Genomic DNA, 19,647 nt, shown 5'->3' on the forward strand with positions numbered 1-19,647 from the left:
TCGGCATAAATTGGATTTATAGGTTTGCATCAGATTTCTCCAGTTGGTAGGTGTGTGTTACTGATAAGGAGATGACTGACTGACAGGGCTGCAACAAACAATTATTTTTATGGGTGAAAGTCGGCGTTTGTTGGACCCATCCGCCATGCATTTTTATAAACACACCCAGGCGCCTTCTCACTGTCCTCACCGTAGACAAGCCTACAGCTACCAAGCAGAATAGCGACTCTTTCAGAGTAGAAACTGAGCCCATGCGGAGACTCCTGCCCCTGTCTCAAACTCTAGCTCTAACTTCACTCATGTGGGGACATGAGTGAAATGTGCCCAACGTGCAGAGTGAAGAGACGCAGCAAACTGGATGTCGTTTCCAGGGCCCTCTCATGGACAACACTAAATATGTTGCAGCATACGCAAGACTAAAATAAGAGAGGCTCAGACGTAGAGTTGCACATTCGAGGGTCTTTTAATCTCGGGAGAAAGCCAAAGACTTGGTACATCATGACAATTTAGTGTGTGACAAACTAGCATTGTAGGTACTGTGGGTACTTTCCATCACTGCACTTGCTGTTCCAAGTGTTATTTCCTGTCATTCAGACAACCAGCTCAGAGGACAGTTGCTTCTCCTCATGTAACCACATTTGGATACCAAATCATTTAGCTGGTGTCACGTAGACCATTTAGTTTATATGAGGTCACACACACAATATATTACACAATAAGAGTTTATGCCAGGTTATCTACACTATACGAACACTCTTGAGATGGTCCGTCAGCATTGTGTCTAACAGCTGCAGGAAGTTTGTTGATCTGGTGTGTAGATGCTGTCATTGCTTTGTATTATTGGCGCTATTTATCGGCTATAATTTTAATTATCGGAATAATGCATAATTATAAAAATATTCCATTATCAGCTGATAATTTATGGTGCATCCCTAATTACTTTTAGTGTTTATAAATCTGTTGAGTTTTTTCTTGATTAAATGATAAGTTGTTTGGTCTGTAAGGTGCCAAGGTCAGAGAATCTTGAACTGGCCTGTTTTATCAGATTATGTTCACTACTGATCAAGACTACTTGGTCAACAAAATACTGTGGTTTCTTGTCATTTAAAACATGCCTGATGAAGGTGGATTTTAATCTGTACTCTGCAGGAAACATAACATCTGAATCTGAAAAGTAACTAAAGCTGTTGGACAAGTAGTGCAGTAAAAAGTACAGTATTTCCCTCAGAGATGTAGTGGAGTAAGAAGAGTACTCAAATAAGTACCTCAGAGTCATTCTCTTTATTTCACCGTGGCACACTGCTGTGTAGAAACTGTTCTCCGCAGTCAGAAGAGAGAACCTTACAGGGTGATGAGGTAAAAAAAAATGCATTAATGTGGCTTTAAAGTTGTACCTTTATTTCCACCTGTGCTCAAACCCTACAATAAAACACAGATGTCATACTTGATTCCCCGTCCGTCCCGTAAGCTGTCGGAGCTTCCTAAACATTCCCGCTCTGCAAATGTAACGTGAAAGTGTTTTCATTTCGCAGCTGTGCAGGCTGCTGCTGCTGCTTCATTCAGCAGCTTCACATGAGTCATCAGAACTCCTCTCCACCAAGAGTTTAATAAAACGGGGGTTTGGGGACCTTTTGGAGAGTCAGGTTTTCCACTCGGCTAACTTCCTGGTGTGTGTGCCGGATCCCAAGAGTCTCTGCTGGATGACTGGCTGCATTTATCAGCAATTAAAACACTTCTAACTTGTGTATATATATTCCAAGCTCAGGTCCTCTACCAGAGGCCTGGGAGTTTGAGAGTTCTGCTCAGTAACTTAGCTGTTCCTTGGACTGCACTCTTCCTGGATTTGGGATGAAACCCTCCATGCATTGTGAGAAGCTTCCTTGTCTTGATATCAGTGGACTCTATCTCCTCCTTTGGCCAGCTTATGATCCCAGCGGGGTACCTGATGACTGACAGGGCGTACTTGTTGATGGCTCAGACCTTGTTCTTTCTGTTGAGCCGACTTTTTGACTGTCTTGTGGCCTCCTCAAGGTATTTGTAGCTGTCCTGAACATCTGCAATGCTGCCTTCTGGTTGCTTCTTTGTCAGTCTAGATGTTGGGTTTCGAAGTATCCATAAATCCCAAATCCCCTAGCCCCTCTTGCTTGGGTTACTTGTACAATAAGTTCCATAATTTGCTCTAGTCCCTTGTATAGTAAGTTCCATATTCTTTGCTCTAGTCCATCCGTCTTTTGTTCTAGTAGCCCATTTCTCATCAGGTTGCCCTTGTTCCTCAACACCTGACGCAGACCATGTTGACCCGAGCGACGTCGGAGCTGGTATGACTCTTGTGTTTGTGGTTCCACTCATCTTGAGGCAGGCAAGCAGCATTAAGGACCAGTATTTTTAGTCTGTGTCCTCATCGTCACAACTTGTGTGAGTAAAGACAAAAGAAACCTCTCCGGAATATTTTCAGGAACTTACCAGCAACGCTTATTTAATATGAGTGAGCATAATACTGTCTGATTCATCTCTTTATGTTTTGTGACTGATTTTTAAATGTCACTTGAAACTCAGTGGGCTGCCAGCAGTGCAGATTTCATGGTATATCTTGTTCTAGTTGTTGTTGTCGTGTGTTAGTGTGGGTGCACGTGGGCGTAAGTGAGTTGTTTTATGCTGCCTGTGTTCTGTTTTATGAAAGACGAGCAGTACAAATGAAATCTTGACGATCTTCAAACGACTTAAAAAGAGTTGTGAAATCAGAGGATGCAGGTTTCTGCTCTGGTGTCAGTGAACAGTTAACAGAACCCAGATCAGCTGTAGTTTTACTCTGGAGGAGATTATCCTGACCTGTGACCTCCTTGCTGTGGAGGGAAACTGAAGAGAAATGTTTCTGCACATCATGACACATCCTGCAGTCTCTGTACAGAGTCTGCAGAGTGACACTGAAATATCTGCAGACTTTTCAGTGTTTAATGTTAATAACATAATACATTGAAGCTTTAGACCCTTCCATGGTCGACATCACAAGGATATCAGTTTGTTAGCTAGTTAGTTAAAGAACCGCACCAGAGTTCGTTTGTAACCGGACCAAGACCACCTCTTCAAGAAGGTCTCGGTCCGGTTGTTGTGGTGCGCATCTGAGTGTGATTGCTGTGTTCACACCTGCCCAAACAAACCGCACTGAGGGGGCAAACGAACTTGGGTTCGATTGAACCGAACCAAACAGGGCAGGTGTGAAAGCACTCTAAGTGATTGTTGGACCCATCCTCCTATTCCGTCTTTTCACCCCTTTGACTTACATTGTTCTCCAGCGGTGTTTCATCCGACACTGTCTGGTGCTGTTACACACTGACAGCGCCCAGCCGCATATTACTCGGACATTGAGGGATGCCTTTTTTTTTGTCTGTGTCTGACGGAGAAGTAACTACCCAAGCGCTGGTATTCGACGACTTCCGGTATTTGATGACTTTCAGTATTCGACGACTTCCGGTAAGTGACAAATTCCGCTATTTGACGACTTACGGTATTCGATGTCTTCCAGTATTTGATGACTTCCAGTATCTGACGACTTACGGTAATCAACGAATTCTGGTATTTGACGACTTCCAGTATTTGATGACCTCCAGTATCCGACGACTTCCGGTAATCAACGAATTCCAGTATTGGATGACTTCCAGTGTCCGACGACTTCCGGTAATCAACGAATTCTGTTATTTGACGACTTACGGTATTCAATGTCTTCCGGTATTTGATGACTTCCGGTATTTGATGACCTCCAGTATCCGACGACTTCCGGTAATCAATGAATTCCGGTATTTGACGACTTCCAGTATTTGATGACCTCCAGTATCCGACGACTTCCGGTAATCAACGAATTCCGGTATTGGATGACTTACGGTATTTGATGACTTCCAGTATCCGACGACTTCCGGTAATCAACGAATTCCAGTATCCGACGACTTCCGGCAATTGCCGAATTCCAGCATTTGACGACTTACGGTATTTGATGACTTCCGCTATTTGACAACTTCCGGGATTCGACGACTTACGGTATTTGATGACTTCCAGTATCCGACGACTTCCGATAAGCGACGAATTTCGGGAAATCCTTCACACTAGACCTTTAAGTGCAATATCATAGACATAGTCATGAACTCTTTGTTTTTAGTACAATCTTATTTTTTTACATTTGTGCTTTTTTCATTTTGAATTGCTGCACAGCACTTTCCCTCCTAATATACATTTTCATCTATAGTCTTATCTATAAGCGTATTTCCTCAAAATGTTGAACTGTTCCTTTAATTTAAAAGTCAATTTATGTGTTTTGTTTCCTGTTTGTTTTCAACTTGTATTTTCAAAGAGTGAATCTGTCATTTTGAAATGAAGCTCTTCATATGTTCTGCCGGATCACAGATGTGTCACTTTACAAGAAAAACTCCTCCTTCAGGGCATTTTCAGACATCTCTCCCCAACCAGCACATCACTACTAGCGGTATAAGTAGTGTCTGCCTATGTGTGTGTGTGTGTGTGTGTGTGTGTGTGTGTGTGTGTGTGTGTGTGTGTGTGTTATGTAAAGCTGCTATTGGATTAGCATGAAAGAGTGTGGTTCCTGTGCTGCGGGGCACACTGAGATTAAGTTTAAGACTTTGTCCTCTGCAGTTTTCACATCACTGACCTGGCCTGTTGGAAAGAGAGGGGGGACAGACCGTGGTAATCAATTTGAGACGGGCTGGGAATTTATCTTGGTGGTGCAGTGGCGCTTTTCTAGTGTTCAAGGGGAAAATGAAGTGCATGAAGAGAGCGAGAGAGAGAAGACAGAATCTGAATGGAAGGAGACACATGCAGATAGAAATAGACACAGGGAGGACCAGGGGTTTGATGTCACAAGTACTCATCAGTTATGCCTCTGAATTACATCACAGCAACCATCCTTGTTTGGGAGCTGGTGTCAGTTTAGACACGATTAATCTGCAAATAAATACTAAATAAAAAGAGTTTTTCTTTATATACATTAAAACCAGACCAGACAGAAGACAAAATAATATATAGATAGATACACTCACCGGCCACATTATTAGGTACACCTTGCCAGGACCAGGTTGGACGCCCTTTTTAATTCTTGGTGTCACAGACTCAACAAGGTGCTGGAAACATTCCTCAGAGACTTTGGTCCATATTGACATGATGACATCACACAGTTGCTGCAGATTTGTCAGCTGCACATCCATGATGAGAATCTCCCGTTCCACCACATCTCAAAGGTGCTCTATTGGACTGAGATCTGGTGACTGTGGAGGTCACTGGAGTGGTGCGTTATCCTGCTGGAAGTAGCCATCAGAAGATGGGTACACTGTGGTCATAAAGGGATGGACACGGTCAGCAACAATAGAGGTGCGTCATGCGCGCTCACAACCCAAAGCGACGCTGCAGCAGCGCGCATTTGGTCGCATTCGGTCCTACTGTTTCCCACGGAGCTCTGCCCCATTTGAAAGGAGAAGGAAGCCCGTATGTAGAAAGACGTCGCCTCAGAGATGTAGAATGTGTATTATAGAAGAGAAAGACACATTTCAGGACCGCTGACTTGTGTCATCAGAACAGACATGTCCTGTGATTTTTAGCCTCCTTTCATATTTAATAGAGGGGGGGCAATACCTGACAGTGATATTCTCAGCTGTCAGGATGTGCCTGCTGTAAAGGGTAAATATAATCATAGAAGGCTGAAAATCACAGGACATGTCTGTTCTGATTCTACAAGTCAGCAGTGTGAAGCTCAAGCATGTGGGGGCCTCCTTTCATATTTAATAGAGGGGGGACCGTATCTATAAGTACAGCTGTTAAGATGGGAAAACCCTGTGGTGTTTAAACCATGCTCAGTCGGTACTAAGAAAATCTCCCCCACACCATTACACCACCAGCAGCAGCCTGAACCGTTGATACAAGGCAGGATGGATCCATGACACCAAATTCTGACCCTACCATCAGAAAAAGGCAGCAGAAAAAGCCGTCCTTTAATGTCGGTATGATACGCACAGGCTGCCACAATAGTTTCATGGCGGCCAGCAGCATCAGGGGAAAACACAGCGGGACAAGAACGAAAGCTAAGGTTGCAAAAGTCCGAGTAGGGCAGGCAGGAGTGGTGGTGGATGGGTCCAACAAACACCAACTTTCACCGAGGAGAGCGGTGTTCATTTGTGGTGTTGAGACACTGTATGTAAACGTTAAAGGGAAATTTCGGTTTATTTCAACCCGTCTCCTATCATCCTAAATTTGTTTCAAGTGACTAGTGACATAGAAATAATAGTTAGCATGTTAGCCGTTAGCCTAACATGCTAACTATTATATAATTTGTTTCAAGTGTCACTAGTCACTTGAAACAAATTTAGGACGATAGGAGACAGGTTGAAATACACCGAAATTTCCCTTTAAATTTCCTCGCACTCAGGGTACTTTTCACGTCGTATCTGGACGTGGAAAGTCCATGACCAAACGTCGATGTGTGACGAGGTCATAGTGAGAATCTGTTGTGTGAACATGTTCACAATGTGACTTTAGTGTAACATATTCATTACATAATTTTCTCCCTCAGACCATTTTATGAGCTCTCCTGCTCCGTCTGGAAGCATTTTTAAAACATGTTTCTGCACATTTATTCAAGTTTTCTCTTCTGTGTGTCACCCATCTGTGCGCCAACTCTAATGTAGCTATAGCTGCAGATATCGGCTCATCGTCCGGGTCAGTTTCTGGATACACACCTTACACTTCTCTAAATACTCTCGCTGCTGCTGGCCGATGATGAAACACACCTCACCACTGCAGCTCTCACTCATGTCTTATGTAATTTAAGCTGGTCACTTTAATAATCTATTTATGTGGCACTCAGGATGTCTCACTTTGACAACGTAGTCTAAAAAAAAAGCAGTATTACGTCTGAGATCTGATCCCACAGGGGGGGGTTTGTTCTCTGTCCCGGTCTGATCTGGCTCTCTGATTGGTCGCTGAGCTGTTTTGACCGGAGCTGTTACGTCAACGCATAGTGTTTTTGTCTGAGCGATAAACTGCGACGAGGATGTTCGCCGACTGACGGTGCAACCGAGGCTGAAGCAGGAAAAAGAAGGAGAGGAAGGAGCAGGCTGCTGTAGTTTAGTGGAGCCCAGAGATCAACTTGCTCATTAGCATACTGCTGCCATAGCAACAGGAAACCAAACTGGAGCTGAGAGACGGATGGAGAGAGACAGGGAGGAAGGGAAGAGGAAGATTAGGAAAAGAAAGTGAGAGGTGAAGAGAAGAAATGCAAGGAAACAGGAGAGAAAGAGGAGGAGAGAGAGGATGTAAAAGGAGGAGGAAACAAGGAAGATGAGGAGGTGAAGGAAATTAAAATGGTTCAGAGGAGAGGAGGAGAGAGGAGAAGAAGGGGATGAGACAAAAATAGGGTGATGTAGAAGACAAAAAAGAGGAGGACGAAGATGGGAAGACAAGAGGAAGGAGAAAGGGAAAGAGGAGATGTAAATGGGGATGAGGGGGAGAAAGGAGTACAGAAGAGGAAGTGAGGAGGTGGAAATGAAAAAGGAGACCAGAGGGAAGAGGAGGAGGAGGAGGAGGAGTAAAGGCTAAACAGAAATTAGAGGTGCAGGAAATTAAATTGTTCAGAGGAGAGGAGGAAAAGAGAGAAGGAGTGAAGGAGACAAAAATAGGATGATGTAAGACAACAACAAAAATGGGAGGAGAGTGAAAATGGGAAGTGAAAAGAAAGGAGGGAGGAGAAGGAGAAAAATGGGGAGAGGAGGAGGACTGAGAATGAAGATGGTTATTACAGGAAAGACAGAGGAGGAGATGAGGAGAAAGGCGAACAGAAGAGGAAGTGAGGAGGTGAAGACGACGGATAGAGGAGAAGAAATGTGCGACAAACAGGAGAGATTAAAAGGAGAGAAGAAAGAGGAGGAGGCTAAAAACAAAGTCAGGGAAATTAAATGGTTCAGAGGAGAGGAGGAAAGAGGAGAAGAAGGGGATGAGAGGAAGGAGTGGGCAAAAGGAAAACAGGATGAGGAGAATATGTGACAGGAGAGAAAGAAAAGAGGATGAGGAGGACAACGAGAACAGAAGAGGAAGGTAGGAGGAGAAGAAGATGGATGGAGGTGAAGAAATGCAAGAAAACAGGAGAGATTAAAAGGAGGCAGAGAGGAAGGATGGATGATGTAGGAGACAAAAAGAGGAAGAGGAGATGAGAGGAAGGAGTGGGAGGGAGAAAGGGCAAAAAAAGAGGAGGTGCAGTGAGAATGAAAAGGGTATGAGGAGGAGAAAACGGACAAGAGAGAAGGAAGTAGAGAGATGGAAAACAAAAAGAGGAAGAAGACGCTTGGCGGTTGCACAGTGAGGAAGAGGAGGAGGAAAGAGGAGCAGCCACCTTGGTTTGACTTCCAACACGTTATCTGTCTCCTCCTCTTTTCTCCTTCTTTTTGCTTCTATCATTTCATCTATATAATTAAATCCTCTCGTTATCCAATATCCTCCCCCTCTGTCTGTCACACACACACACACACACACACACACACATATGAACACACACAATAACACATGTATACACACATTTACATGCAACACATAACCAGATAAGAGGGTGAACAACTTGCTCGGCAGCTGACGGAGTACATGACAGATTTATCTGTGTGTGTGCGTGTGTGTGTGTGTGTGTGTGCGTGTGTGTGTGTGTGTATTAAGGTCATATCCGCTGTTGCTCCGTCAGGTTGTTGGTTATCGCAGGTGTGAGGCGACATTGAGATGATTAAAGTGAGAGTATAAAACCCTCCCATGCTGAAGAGATAAACACACTGCCTCTCATTTATTAGGTCGCACAAATAACACACACACACACACACACACACATGTCACACGTGCAGCGTGCAGTAAACCTGCAGTGTCACCGTTATTATCACACAGTGTGTCTGCACCGTTGGTCCGGTGACTGGCTGTGGTGAGTCTTACATCTCTGTGTGTTACATCCATACAGGACGATTGTCAGACTGAGGTGGTCAGAGATGAGAGGGTCACGTGTTACACCTCTATGCAGGAGATCAAAGTTCATTTTCGGTTGCAGACCTTGTGCCATTAAACAATTTGAGTCAATAAAATATATTTAAAAGCTATAACAGCAGTGAGAGTGAAATAAAAACTGCAAAAAGAGTTAGTTAAACAGACAAAACAAGAGTAAAAATGAAAATGATGAAGTAATATCACACTCGAGATCGTGCTGTATATCAGCACAGTTTGATGGCGAGCGCTTCTGTTTTGGCCAAAGTCGTCAAATATCTGCTGATTTGTCCGTGATTTCCGCATCAGACTCCGACAAAAGATAAGCATCTTTTCGTGGTGGTATGATAAGCTGTCGGGCGACATCAGTTAGCGTTAGTAACGCCACAGCCACAACAATAAGGCAGTATTGGTGTTGTGTCGTTCGCGAACAAATCGTTCAAAAGAACTAATCTGTTGAGTGAACGTACTGAACTGAATCACTTCCGGAACCGATTCGTTCATTTCTCAGTTCAGTTGAGCTCAGCAGCGAGCGTGCAGGCCAGGAGTGGAACTGGCGAACTTCGGTTCGTGCGAGCGATGAATTACTCGTGTGTCACGAGGCAGCCAGGGTGCAGGGAGGGACTGTCTACCACATGACGAATCACTCGGTGAACGAATCACTCGGTGAACGAATCACTCAGTGAACGAATCACTCGGTGAATGAATCACTCGGTGACGTAACCCCTATCCCTGAGTGATTCAAATCATTTCTTCTCAGCGATACACTTTCATAGGGACCGTTTTCTCCAAGCTAACGGCTAATGTAGCCAGAAGTTTCCTATGATACGGCGCGTCTGACCGCGTTCAAGCGTCTTTTTAGACGTGCGTTTTTGTAGCACTTCTTTTTAGACGCTTTTAGACGCTGAGAAGTTAAAATATTTTCAACTTTTTGAGCGTCAGACACCAGTAGCTAGCGCGCATTGAATAAGTGTTTCAAGCGTCTTTGAAGCGTCCGCGTCTCTAGCATCTCATTTCTGTGTGTCACCCCCTAACTGTTGTACAAAATAATTTAAAGACCTGGAAAGTCCATATAGGGTGGATGGGTTCAACAACATCGGACTTTCACCCAGGAGGCCAGTGTTCGACTCCCCTGTCAATGTTGAGCCACATCCTGATGTTTTTTTCTAAACCTAACCACATGCTTTGGTTGCACAATGACATTGTAAGTATATTTAAAAAAAAAGACAGTATGAATCAGCCAAGCAGAAACTGTACATGAAATGTATAACATGTTAAACAATAATGGCAACTGGCCATGTAGCATGCCGATTTGAAAAGACGTCTTTTTTGCATCTGACGCCCGAAGTCATCACCCGAGCGCAGGTATTTGCCGACTTAAGAGTGACACCAGGTTGTAAAATCATGTTTATTTCTCACACTGAGTTGAATTGTGGGTAATGTAGGCAGCGGGTTTTGACAAGGAAGAAGAACATGTTGAATACTGTTGAAAAAAGATCAATATTTGTGGTTCTTCTGCGTCTGTATTTTGATCCTTTGAACACTGACAGTGTCATAAAAGCGGTACATTTTTATCCATAAATTGTTTGCCATAACTCTGATCTTTCCCTAACCTCAATCATACCACAGTGGCCGATATCTTGTACGTGACATGTTTGCATTGGCCTTAAAACCATGGCTCGCCACAGGATCAGCACCACTTGTGACATGTAGTATCACCACGTGGTGCCGTAAGAAGCCATGACAGCAGAGCTATCAGTCATGGACTGTCCAAACAAAATGTGCCAGGATCAATTATTTATGAAACAAGCTCACACTTGTACGAAAATAAGGAAGTGTGGAAAAATCTGCAGCCGCCACCAAATGTTCATCTCTCGGAGACGGCAGCCGAGCAGCGAGTGATTGACGGCTGCGGGTGCCGACCTGAGTGTTTCTGGCAGTTTGCCTCTTTTTTAGCTAAATGTTCAGTCGTGTGTCCTTGTGTGAAGGTGGATGTGCCGAACTGAGCTGGATGTTTGCTTCACTCATTTATTAAACAGGCTGTTTGTTTAATAGGAAAACACACTTTTTTATATACTCTCACACACACACACACGCTCAGAGTGACAGATAACCTGCTGTCTCCTAAGTCTTTTTAGAGTATGAGACTCTACAATCCAAGTGCAGACTAATCACTCAGAAATAATGAGAAAAGACGGAAGAAAGGACGGGGAAGGAAGAGGAAAGACAGAAAGGCTTGGCGAGAGAGCTGAAGAGATGAAATGGTACAGAGCTGTGGAGAGAGAAGAAAGGAGGGATGGAAGAAAGACATGGAAGCACACAATGGAAAGAGGAAAAGGAGATAAAAAGAAAGGAGTCAGCTGCTTGGTGGTGACTCAGAGGGCAGCTGAAGGGCTGACGGGGACAAACAGCCTCTGGTGTAATGCCAGCTGTATTAGAGGATGAGCTGTAATGAGATGTAAATGGAAGCGACCTGAACAACAGAGCAGCTACACTTGTGTCAGGGCAGGAAGTAACCTTTGGTTTATCGTCGCAGGTCACAGAGGGCGATAACGCTCGGACAGATTTACCTGTTTGAGGCTCATTGTGGAGTGTTTAAAGGAATGATAGATGTCTTAGAAGATTTGATCAGAGATAAATGAAGAGCTACTCAGATGTTTACGTTGTTTACATGATTTTATGCACGTGTGGTTAGGTAGAGGCACAATGAACACTTGGTTATGGCTCGGGAAAGAGCATGTTTGGGCTTGAAATACTGGAATTTGCTGGCACAATCTCTGCTGGAAATGCAAAAAACAAATGCATTTCGTGCAGCTATCCCAGGCAGAAAATGCAGCATTTGCTCGCTAAAAAACAACTACATTTTGTGGCATTATCGCGGCAGAAAACGCAGCAATATCTCGACAAAAAAATGATCGCTCTTCGTGGCACTATCCCCACAGGAAAAGCAGTGACGACTTGGTAAAAAAAATGTGAATAAAAGCAGAAAATGTCGACAAATGAAATCTAAATAATGAATCTACTGAAATAGTGAGAGGCAAAACTATTCCAAAGTTTAGGGGAAAAGAAAAACAAGAAAAGAAAACACAAATTTAGCAAACACATTTAGAATAGTGCAGCCTCGGCACAAGTGTTTTTTAGTGTCGTCTACTTTATAATGTGTAAATAAGCAATTTAAAGAGGTTTGTGCAAAGAATTAGAGGATGCAAAGCAGGATCTGTTTATTTCGTTTGCACGAGCTGTTACAATAGAAAAAACAATTAAGGGAAAAGTGAACATTTCAGTATGAAGACCATCAACGTGCAGATGGCGTCATCCTGAAGACACAAGCTATCAAACAAACACCAATGAGCCGTCAGGAGAAAGGCAGTACGAAGAAAAAGCTGTGCACAGTTCAGCTCCACTAAAACCAAGAATTAAAATTTCTGTTTTGAAGGTGACACAGTTTCTTATCAGCAGTTTTACACCCCAGAAAATACCTCTGAATGATATATGAGCCAATTAAAACAGCTTTCATCAAAGCAGGAAGTACTGTAAACTCACTGATTTCAAAGTCACGCTGTGGTTTCAGGTGTTTTTGCTCATTTGTCCTTCATTAAAAACAACATTACGCTTAAGTTGTGTTTCCTAACCGTGCGTCTCCTGCTCTTTCTCTCTGTCTCTGCAGTTTGTGGCTCAGCCCAACTGCCAGCAGCTGCTGGCAACGCTGTGGTACGACGGCTTCCCGGGCTGGAGGAGACGACACTGGGCCGTCAAACTGGTCACCTGCTTCATCATCGGACTCCTGTTTCCTGTTTTCTCACTGGTATGGAGGGAGGGAGTAAGTGGGAGTGTGAGGAAGGAAAGGGGGAAGGGATGAAGAAGGAGAAAGTATGGAAAATGACTTTAGGAAGACGCACAGGAGAGCGGAGGTGTGTGAGGAAGGGAGGCAGGACGAAAGAGAGGAAAGGAGGGAGCAAGAGAAGAGCTGAGGGGGGAATGAATGAGGAAAATAGAAAGCAAGTAAGGAGTGGAAAATAGGAAACAAATAAAGGAGGCATCAGTGGAGGGGAGGGAAGAAGAAGAGAAAAAGAAGGAGCAAGGGTCAGATGGGGTAAAGAAAAATTGGTAAAGCAAAAGAAAAGATATAAAGGAAGAGAGAATGTGTAGAAGAATAAAGGATAAAAGAAAGCAGGGGAGTACGGACAGACAGAAGAAGAGTGAGTAAAGAAACATGAAATGAAAAGACAGAAATGAGGGATGGAGGGAAGAAGGGGGAAACAAGCTCCTGCAACTAAACTACTGTTTCTTCCTCAAAGTAAATTTGTTGCCAGGCAGCAATTTAAGCAAAACTCTTCGTTTATTGGCTGGAGGAGCTGTTGCTAGGAGACAGCAGCATGACAACAATGCTCGACCTAAAAACAAACAGTGAACAGAGGGACTGTTGTTATTGTCTTTAAGACGCCAATGAGGATGTTTGAAAGAGGAAATAGAAATTAGTAGACTGCTCATTAGGAGAACACTGTGTGAGTTAACACGGGTCATTCTAACCCGGATATTTGAGCAATAAACAAAATGTTGTTATTGTATGTTTCTGCGTACCACGGGTTTGTTACATTTATATGTTTCATTTGTAGCAGATATGTTGAAACTGTGTGTTTCCGTACATTTCGATTGTATGTTGTGACCATGTGGTTAAGCACAAAAACAATTTGATTGGAGTTAGGAAAAGATTGTGTTTTGGCTTAGAATATTCAGTTTGGTTGCTACAAACACGGCTGGAAATGTACCAACACATCAGTAAAAATACCCGGTCTAGACGCAACAGACACGGCTGGAAATGTCCCAACATGTTGTTAAAAAACACCCAGTCTAGTTGCAAATAACAATTCTGGAAATGTCCCAACATGTTGTTAAAAAATACCCAGTCTAGTTGCAAATAACAAGTCTGGAAATGTCCCAACATGTTGTTAAAAAATACCCAGTCTAGTTACAAATAACAAATAACAAGTCTGGAAATGTCCCAACATGTTGTTAAAAAATACCCAGTCTAGTCACAAATAACAAGTCTTGTTAAAAACTACCTGGTCTAGTCGCAACAACCACGGCTGGAAATGTCCCGACATGTTGTCAAAAATCCTTTTTTTTTTTTTTTTTTTTGCAAAGGTAAGGCTGGTAATGTCCCAATGTGTCATCAAAAATTGCCCCTGTTTTTGGTGTTCGTTAAAAAATACCTGGTTTTGTTGCAGCAAACGCTGCTGGAAATGTCCTGACCTCTGGTCAAAATGTACCTGATTGTCACAACAAACACGGCTTGGAATGTCCCAACGTGTCATCATAAAATGCCCAGTTTTGTCACACCAGAAATGTCTGGAAATGTCCTGGTGTTTCATTAAAAATACCTGGTTTATCGTAACAGACACAGCAAGAAATGTCCCTACATGTTGTTAAGAAAATACCTAGTCTAGTTGCAACAAACATGGCTGGAAGTGACATGTTGTTAAAAAATACTTGGTTTGTTGCAGCAAACACGGCTGTGAATGTCCCAACGTTACATCAAAAACTTCCTGGTTTTGTCGCATCAGAAATGTCTGAAAATTTCCTTGATAGATACCAGATTTTGGTGCTACAGACATGGCTGGAAATGTCCCCACGGGTTTGTTGCGTCAAACAAGCCTGGAAGTGTCGTGACCTGTCACTAAAAGTACCTGGTTTTATCATAGCAGACACAGCTGGAAATGCCTCAACATGTTGTTAAAGAATACGCAGTTTCAAGGCTGAAAATGTCCCGACATGTCATCAAAAAAATGCCCAGTTTTGTCACACTCGAAATGTCTGAAAATGTCCTGATGTCTCATTAAAAAATACTTGGTTTTGGTGTTACAGACACGGCTGGAAATGTCCCAACCTGTCATTAAAAAATACCTGGTTTGTTACAACAAACACAGCTGGAAATGTCCCAACGTGTTGGTAAAAACTACCCAGTCTTGTCGCAACAAACATGGCTAGAAATGTCCCGACATGTTGTCAGACATACTCGGTTTGTTGGAGCAAACAAGGCTGAGGTTGTCTAAACATGTCATAAAAAATGGCAGGTTTTGTCACACCAGAAATATCTAGGTACATCCTGATGTCTCAAAAAAAAAAACCTGGTTTTGGTGTTAGAGACACGGCTGGAAATGTCCCAACCTGTTATTAAAAAATACTCCGTTTGTTGCAACAAACACAGCTGGGAATGTCCCAACGCGTCATCAAAAACTGCCCGGTTTTGTCGCACCAGAAATGTTTTGTTGCAACAAACAAACAAGCCTGGAAGTGTCACGATATGTCACTATAAGTACCAGTACCATGTCCTGACATGTCATTTAAAAAAATACCTGGTCTAGTTGCAACAAACACAACTGGGAATATCCCAACGTGTCTTCAAAAACTGCCCAGTTTTGTCGCACCAGAAATGTCGGAAAATGTCCTGATGTTTCCTTGGTAAATACCAGATTTTGGTGCTACAGACACGGCTGGAAATGTCCCAACCTGTCAATAAAAAAACCCTGGATTGTCGCAACAAACAAGGCTGGAAACGTCCCGATATGTTGTTAAAAAATACCTGGTTTTGTCGTAACAGACACAGCTGGAAATGTCCTGACATGGTGTTAAAATTACTTGGTTCTGTTGGAACAAACATGGCTGGAAATGTCCCAAACCGTCGTTAAAAAATAACTTCTTCTGTTGGTCTCCAGCAGTGGTCTGTTGCTATCTTCTGCTGCATCACTGATGTGTTGCAGTTGCTAAATGTGGGGCTCATTTCAACTACTTTATATACAACTGGGTAACTTAGTGCATAATACTGTATCATAATTTATTAGTTGATTATATAATAGATTAGTATTATATTATATGATTATAGAGTATGCATATAAAAGCATTAAATGGAACAAAGTACAAGTACCTCAAAGTTGTACATAAGTGCAGTTGTTGTAATCCATCATTTCTTGCATTGTAAGCAGAAGAAACACATCATTCAATAAAAATCAGAAATGTGTTTAAAAGCTGAATTTCAGCCAGTAAACACGAGAGAATACCACCTAGCAGGGGGTCTGTTAAAACTATACCCTTTATTTTAATCCCATTTGAGGCCTGTGTTTCCATTCTATAGTAACACATTCTTCTGGATCTCCTGGACATGTTTCTTGGCAAATGCAAATTTCAAAGTAAAATCCTTTCATATATCACAGGGTTATTGTGTGGGTTTACAAGTGAGATGCCACCGCAGCACTGGCGCATTGTTTACCTCCTCCTACAACCTGAATTCATCTATTGTATCAAGGTGAACTACATCGAAATGTTTGTTTTTTTCTTCTTGCGATGTATTTTCGGGATACATTTTAAATATGAATGCCTTTAAACACATTTCATAGTAAGTGACAATTTTCTGATCTTCAGCACTGATTACTTACAAAGTTTGCACCAGAAATATTTTCTTGATAGACTAATATGAAGTTTAAAGGGATAGGTTGGATCTTTTGAAGTTGAGTTATATGTTGATACTTATCATAGTCAGTGTATTACCTGCAGTAGATGTAAGTCAGCACAGAAGCTAAGCAGTGAACTGCTCTGGACGGATTTGTTTAATCACCTACACACTCTAAGTGTGCGCTATATTTAGAGTACTTTTACCACTTTACCTCGCTGTCCGATAGACTTTTTCAATGGGAAACTGAAGCTGTTATATTGCTCTCTCCAAAGCCACCAGACTCCTTTGACAGAAACCATAATTTAACCTCTCTGAACACTGGAGTTGCTGGTCTACCACTGCGTCAATCAGAGTTTGTTTGCCTTTTTTGGATTCTCCGTTCACCGTTGAGGCATGCAACAAAAACTGAATTTTTCTTAACATATTCAAAGTAACACGGGTGAGTATGCAAGATGCAAATGTCATTTTGCACGTGAAATATTCCTTTGAAGTCATCTGGTTTTTTGGAAAGTGTAAACTTTAGTGATTACTCCGAGATCAGAGTTACAGTTTTCCCTCTTTTCCCGCTGTTTTGCCTCTCTTGTGGTGCGTTCAAGGACCTGATATACCAAAATGAAGCAGACTAAATAGAGCACAAGACAAGACAAAGAAATCAGGTGTTCATTAAGTTATGTTTACTCTGACTGTATTGTTAATAAGAGTCAGATAATTCACTTAAAGTGGTTACAGTCAATAATCAGAGAATTCCCTTAATGTGATTAAGTTAATATCGTCTTAATAATGTAAAAACAACTCTCTCCTTCTCTTTCTTTCCATCTCTCTGTTATTCATTTCCATTTAAAGCCTCGCTGGCATGACTCAGTAAGTCGAGGTTGCCAGGAGCGAGTAGATGAGCAGAACAAGCGGTAAACAAGCATCATAACAGCAATAATGCTGGCAATAACAGTAACAGCTTTCCAACAATGCAAGGTGATGGGTGGCTGAGCATCAACACAATCAAACTTATGTACAATCTATCTCGTTCTCTCTGCTTCACGGTTCGAACAGAAGTGAAAAAAGCTGGAGTACACAAGCAGCATTAGGTTCCTTATTAAACCCTCTGTGCTGTTTCTTCTCCTCCTGCCTCTTCAGTTGGTGTCATTTTGTTTTGTACCTCAAAGGGATGTAATTATGGATCATTTAAGGACAAACCTGTTAATCTTTCTCTCGATCTTCATCGCCTTCTTATGATCTTCCCTCATCTCTCTTCTCCCTAATCTCCTCCTTTCATCCTCTGTCCTCCTTTGCTCTCTTCTCCTCCCTCCTTTCTCCTCTCCGTCTCCGTCCCTGTTTCAACTCCTGTGTCTCCCTCTTCAGATCTACCTGTTGGCTCCGAAGAGCTCTCTGGGACGCTTCATCAAGAAGCCTTTCATCAAATTCATCTGTCACACGGCGTCCTACCTGACTTTCCTCTTCCTCCTGCTGCTGGCCTCGCAGCACATCGCCCGCACCAACCTGCACATGCAAGGACCTCCACCCACCATCGTCGAGTGGATGATCCTCCCATGGGTGCTGGGTATGTACAGAAACTAAATGCATTTTCAGTCTCCTGTGAAACTAATGAGATATTTAAAATTACTAGATAAAATCAAATAAAGGTTTTATTAGACTACCATAAATCAAGATTAAAAAACCCTACGGAGGCCCAGAGTGGTAAAAGGTAAAAGGTGCAGGCAATGTTGACCAAAACCTAAAGCAGGATTTATACGTCTGCATCGACGCAGAGCCTACGTCTACCCTACGCCGTAGCCTGACATGCACCTCCCCCGAAATGTAACTACACGTCGCAGTGACCTGACCTCCTGTCTATTTCTGTCAGCTGAAACCATTTCCCTCAGTGGAAACAAAACTTTTATTTACTTTAATTTCACAGATAAGAAACAATACATTGTGAAGACAATAAAGCCTCCACAAAAATAGCATTTTAAGTCTTGTGTGTGATTTATCCTGGCTTCAAGTGAGTAGAGGAAAAGTCTGCTAGCCACCAGGCTAATATATACAATGTAAAATGCCATAGGCTTGTGCTAATAACATTAGCATGTTGTATTTGTGGGGAAAATGTGTCCAGATAAAGACAAGTGTTTGTCTGTGAATGCTGCGAGTTATAGTGAAGCTGATTTGTGTACTTGTGTTTGAAATTGTGTCTATGAAGCCATGTTTAATGTGTGTTTAATGTGTGTTTTCTACCGACAACTAGTGTTTTGGAGATGTAACTGCAGAGGAACAAGTATAAATCTGCCTTAAGTTTATCTCCTATGTTGGAGATAACATCCCAGACCCTAGGAGACAAACAAAACAAAAATCGCCTTGCCTCTCAAGGATGTAAACTGTAACTGTAACTTGGGCAACAAAGGGGGTAATTCTAGTTTTGCCTTGTCTCCTTCTGCTTCTATTTCCAAGGCATCCTGGGAACTGTAGGAGCGCTACAGTTCTGGATGCTTAAGGTTGTTACTTTGAATCATTGTCAGACACGTTGTTTTAAATGAATTGTCTCTTCTCTGAGGAGGTAGAGCTGGTCGTCTGTTAATCACAGGGTTGGCTGTGAATTTTCCGACTGCTGCTGTCCATCACAGATCAGCCGTAGCTGCTGAAAGCATCTGGATGTGATGTCAGACTGTCTCTGTGATTCAGTAACATAGCATTGCTCACACAAAAAGAAAATGAAATTTTTTTTCACTGTTATACAGCAGTGAGTTGCATCTTCAAAGGGGTTTTTGTGATCAGACAGATGTCTTCTGTTTGCCCTGAACACCGAAAGGTTTGCCCCAGGGCAACAGCAGAGTTTAAACCCACAGACTGTGCTGCTCCGCTCTGCTCTTCTTCCTCACTGGATTTTATTTTTCCCGTTCAGACAGGAGACATCTGTAGAATCGGGGAAATACCTTTGAAGATGCATTACTGACCTGCACAACACTGCAGAACATCATGTTTTTCTCTGAGTGTTGGGAATATTACCCAACATACAGGGTGCTAAGGTCAACATGTATAAGCAGATATTAAAAAATTAAAATCTCCCCCACACCATTACACCACCAGCAGCTGCCTGAACCGTTGATACAAGGCAGGATGGATCCATGACACCAAATTCTGACCCTACCATCTGAATGTGGCAGCAGAAATCCAGACTCATCAGACCAGGCAACGTTTTTCCA

At 42.6% G+C, this 19,647-nt stretch overlaps 1 protein-coding gene across 1 annotated transcript in view; it reads left to right on the forward strand.

Annotated features, from left to right (window-relative positions):
• The window catches only part of trpc5a (transient receptor potential cation channel, subfamily C, member 5a), a 219,471-nt gene that overhangs the window by 152,521 nt on the left and 47,303 nt on the right, over positions 1–19,647 (forward strand). The window contains exons 9-10 of the mRNA XM_050066698.1: positions 12,674–12,811; positions 17,813–18,011. Coding sequence (XP_049922655.1) covers positions 12,674–12,811; positions 17,813–18,011 — 337 coding nt within the window. The remainder of the gene's footprint in view (positions 1–12,673; positions 12,812–17,812; positions 18,012–19,647) is intronic.

This window comes from Epinephelus moara, chromosome 17 (assembly GCF_006386435.1).
Source record: "Epinephelus moara isolate mb chromosome 17, YSFRI_EMoa_1.0, whole genome shotgun sequence".
NCBI lineage: Eukaryota > Metazoa > Chordata > Actinopteri > Perciformes > Serranidae > Epinephelus > Epinephelus moara.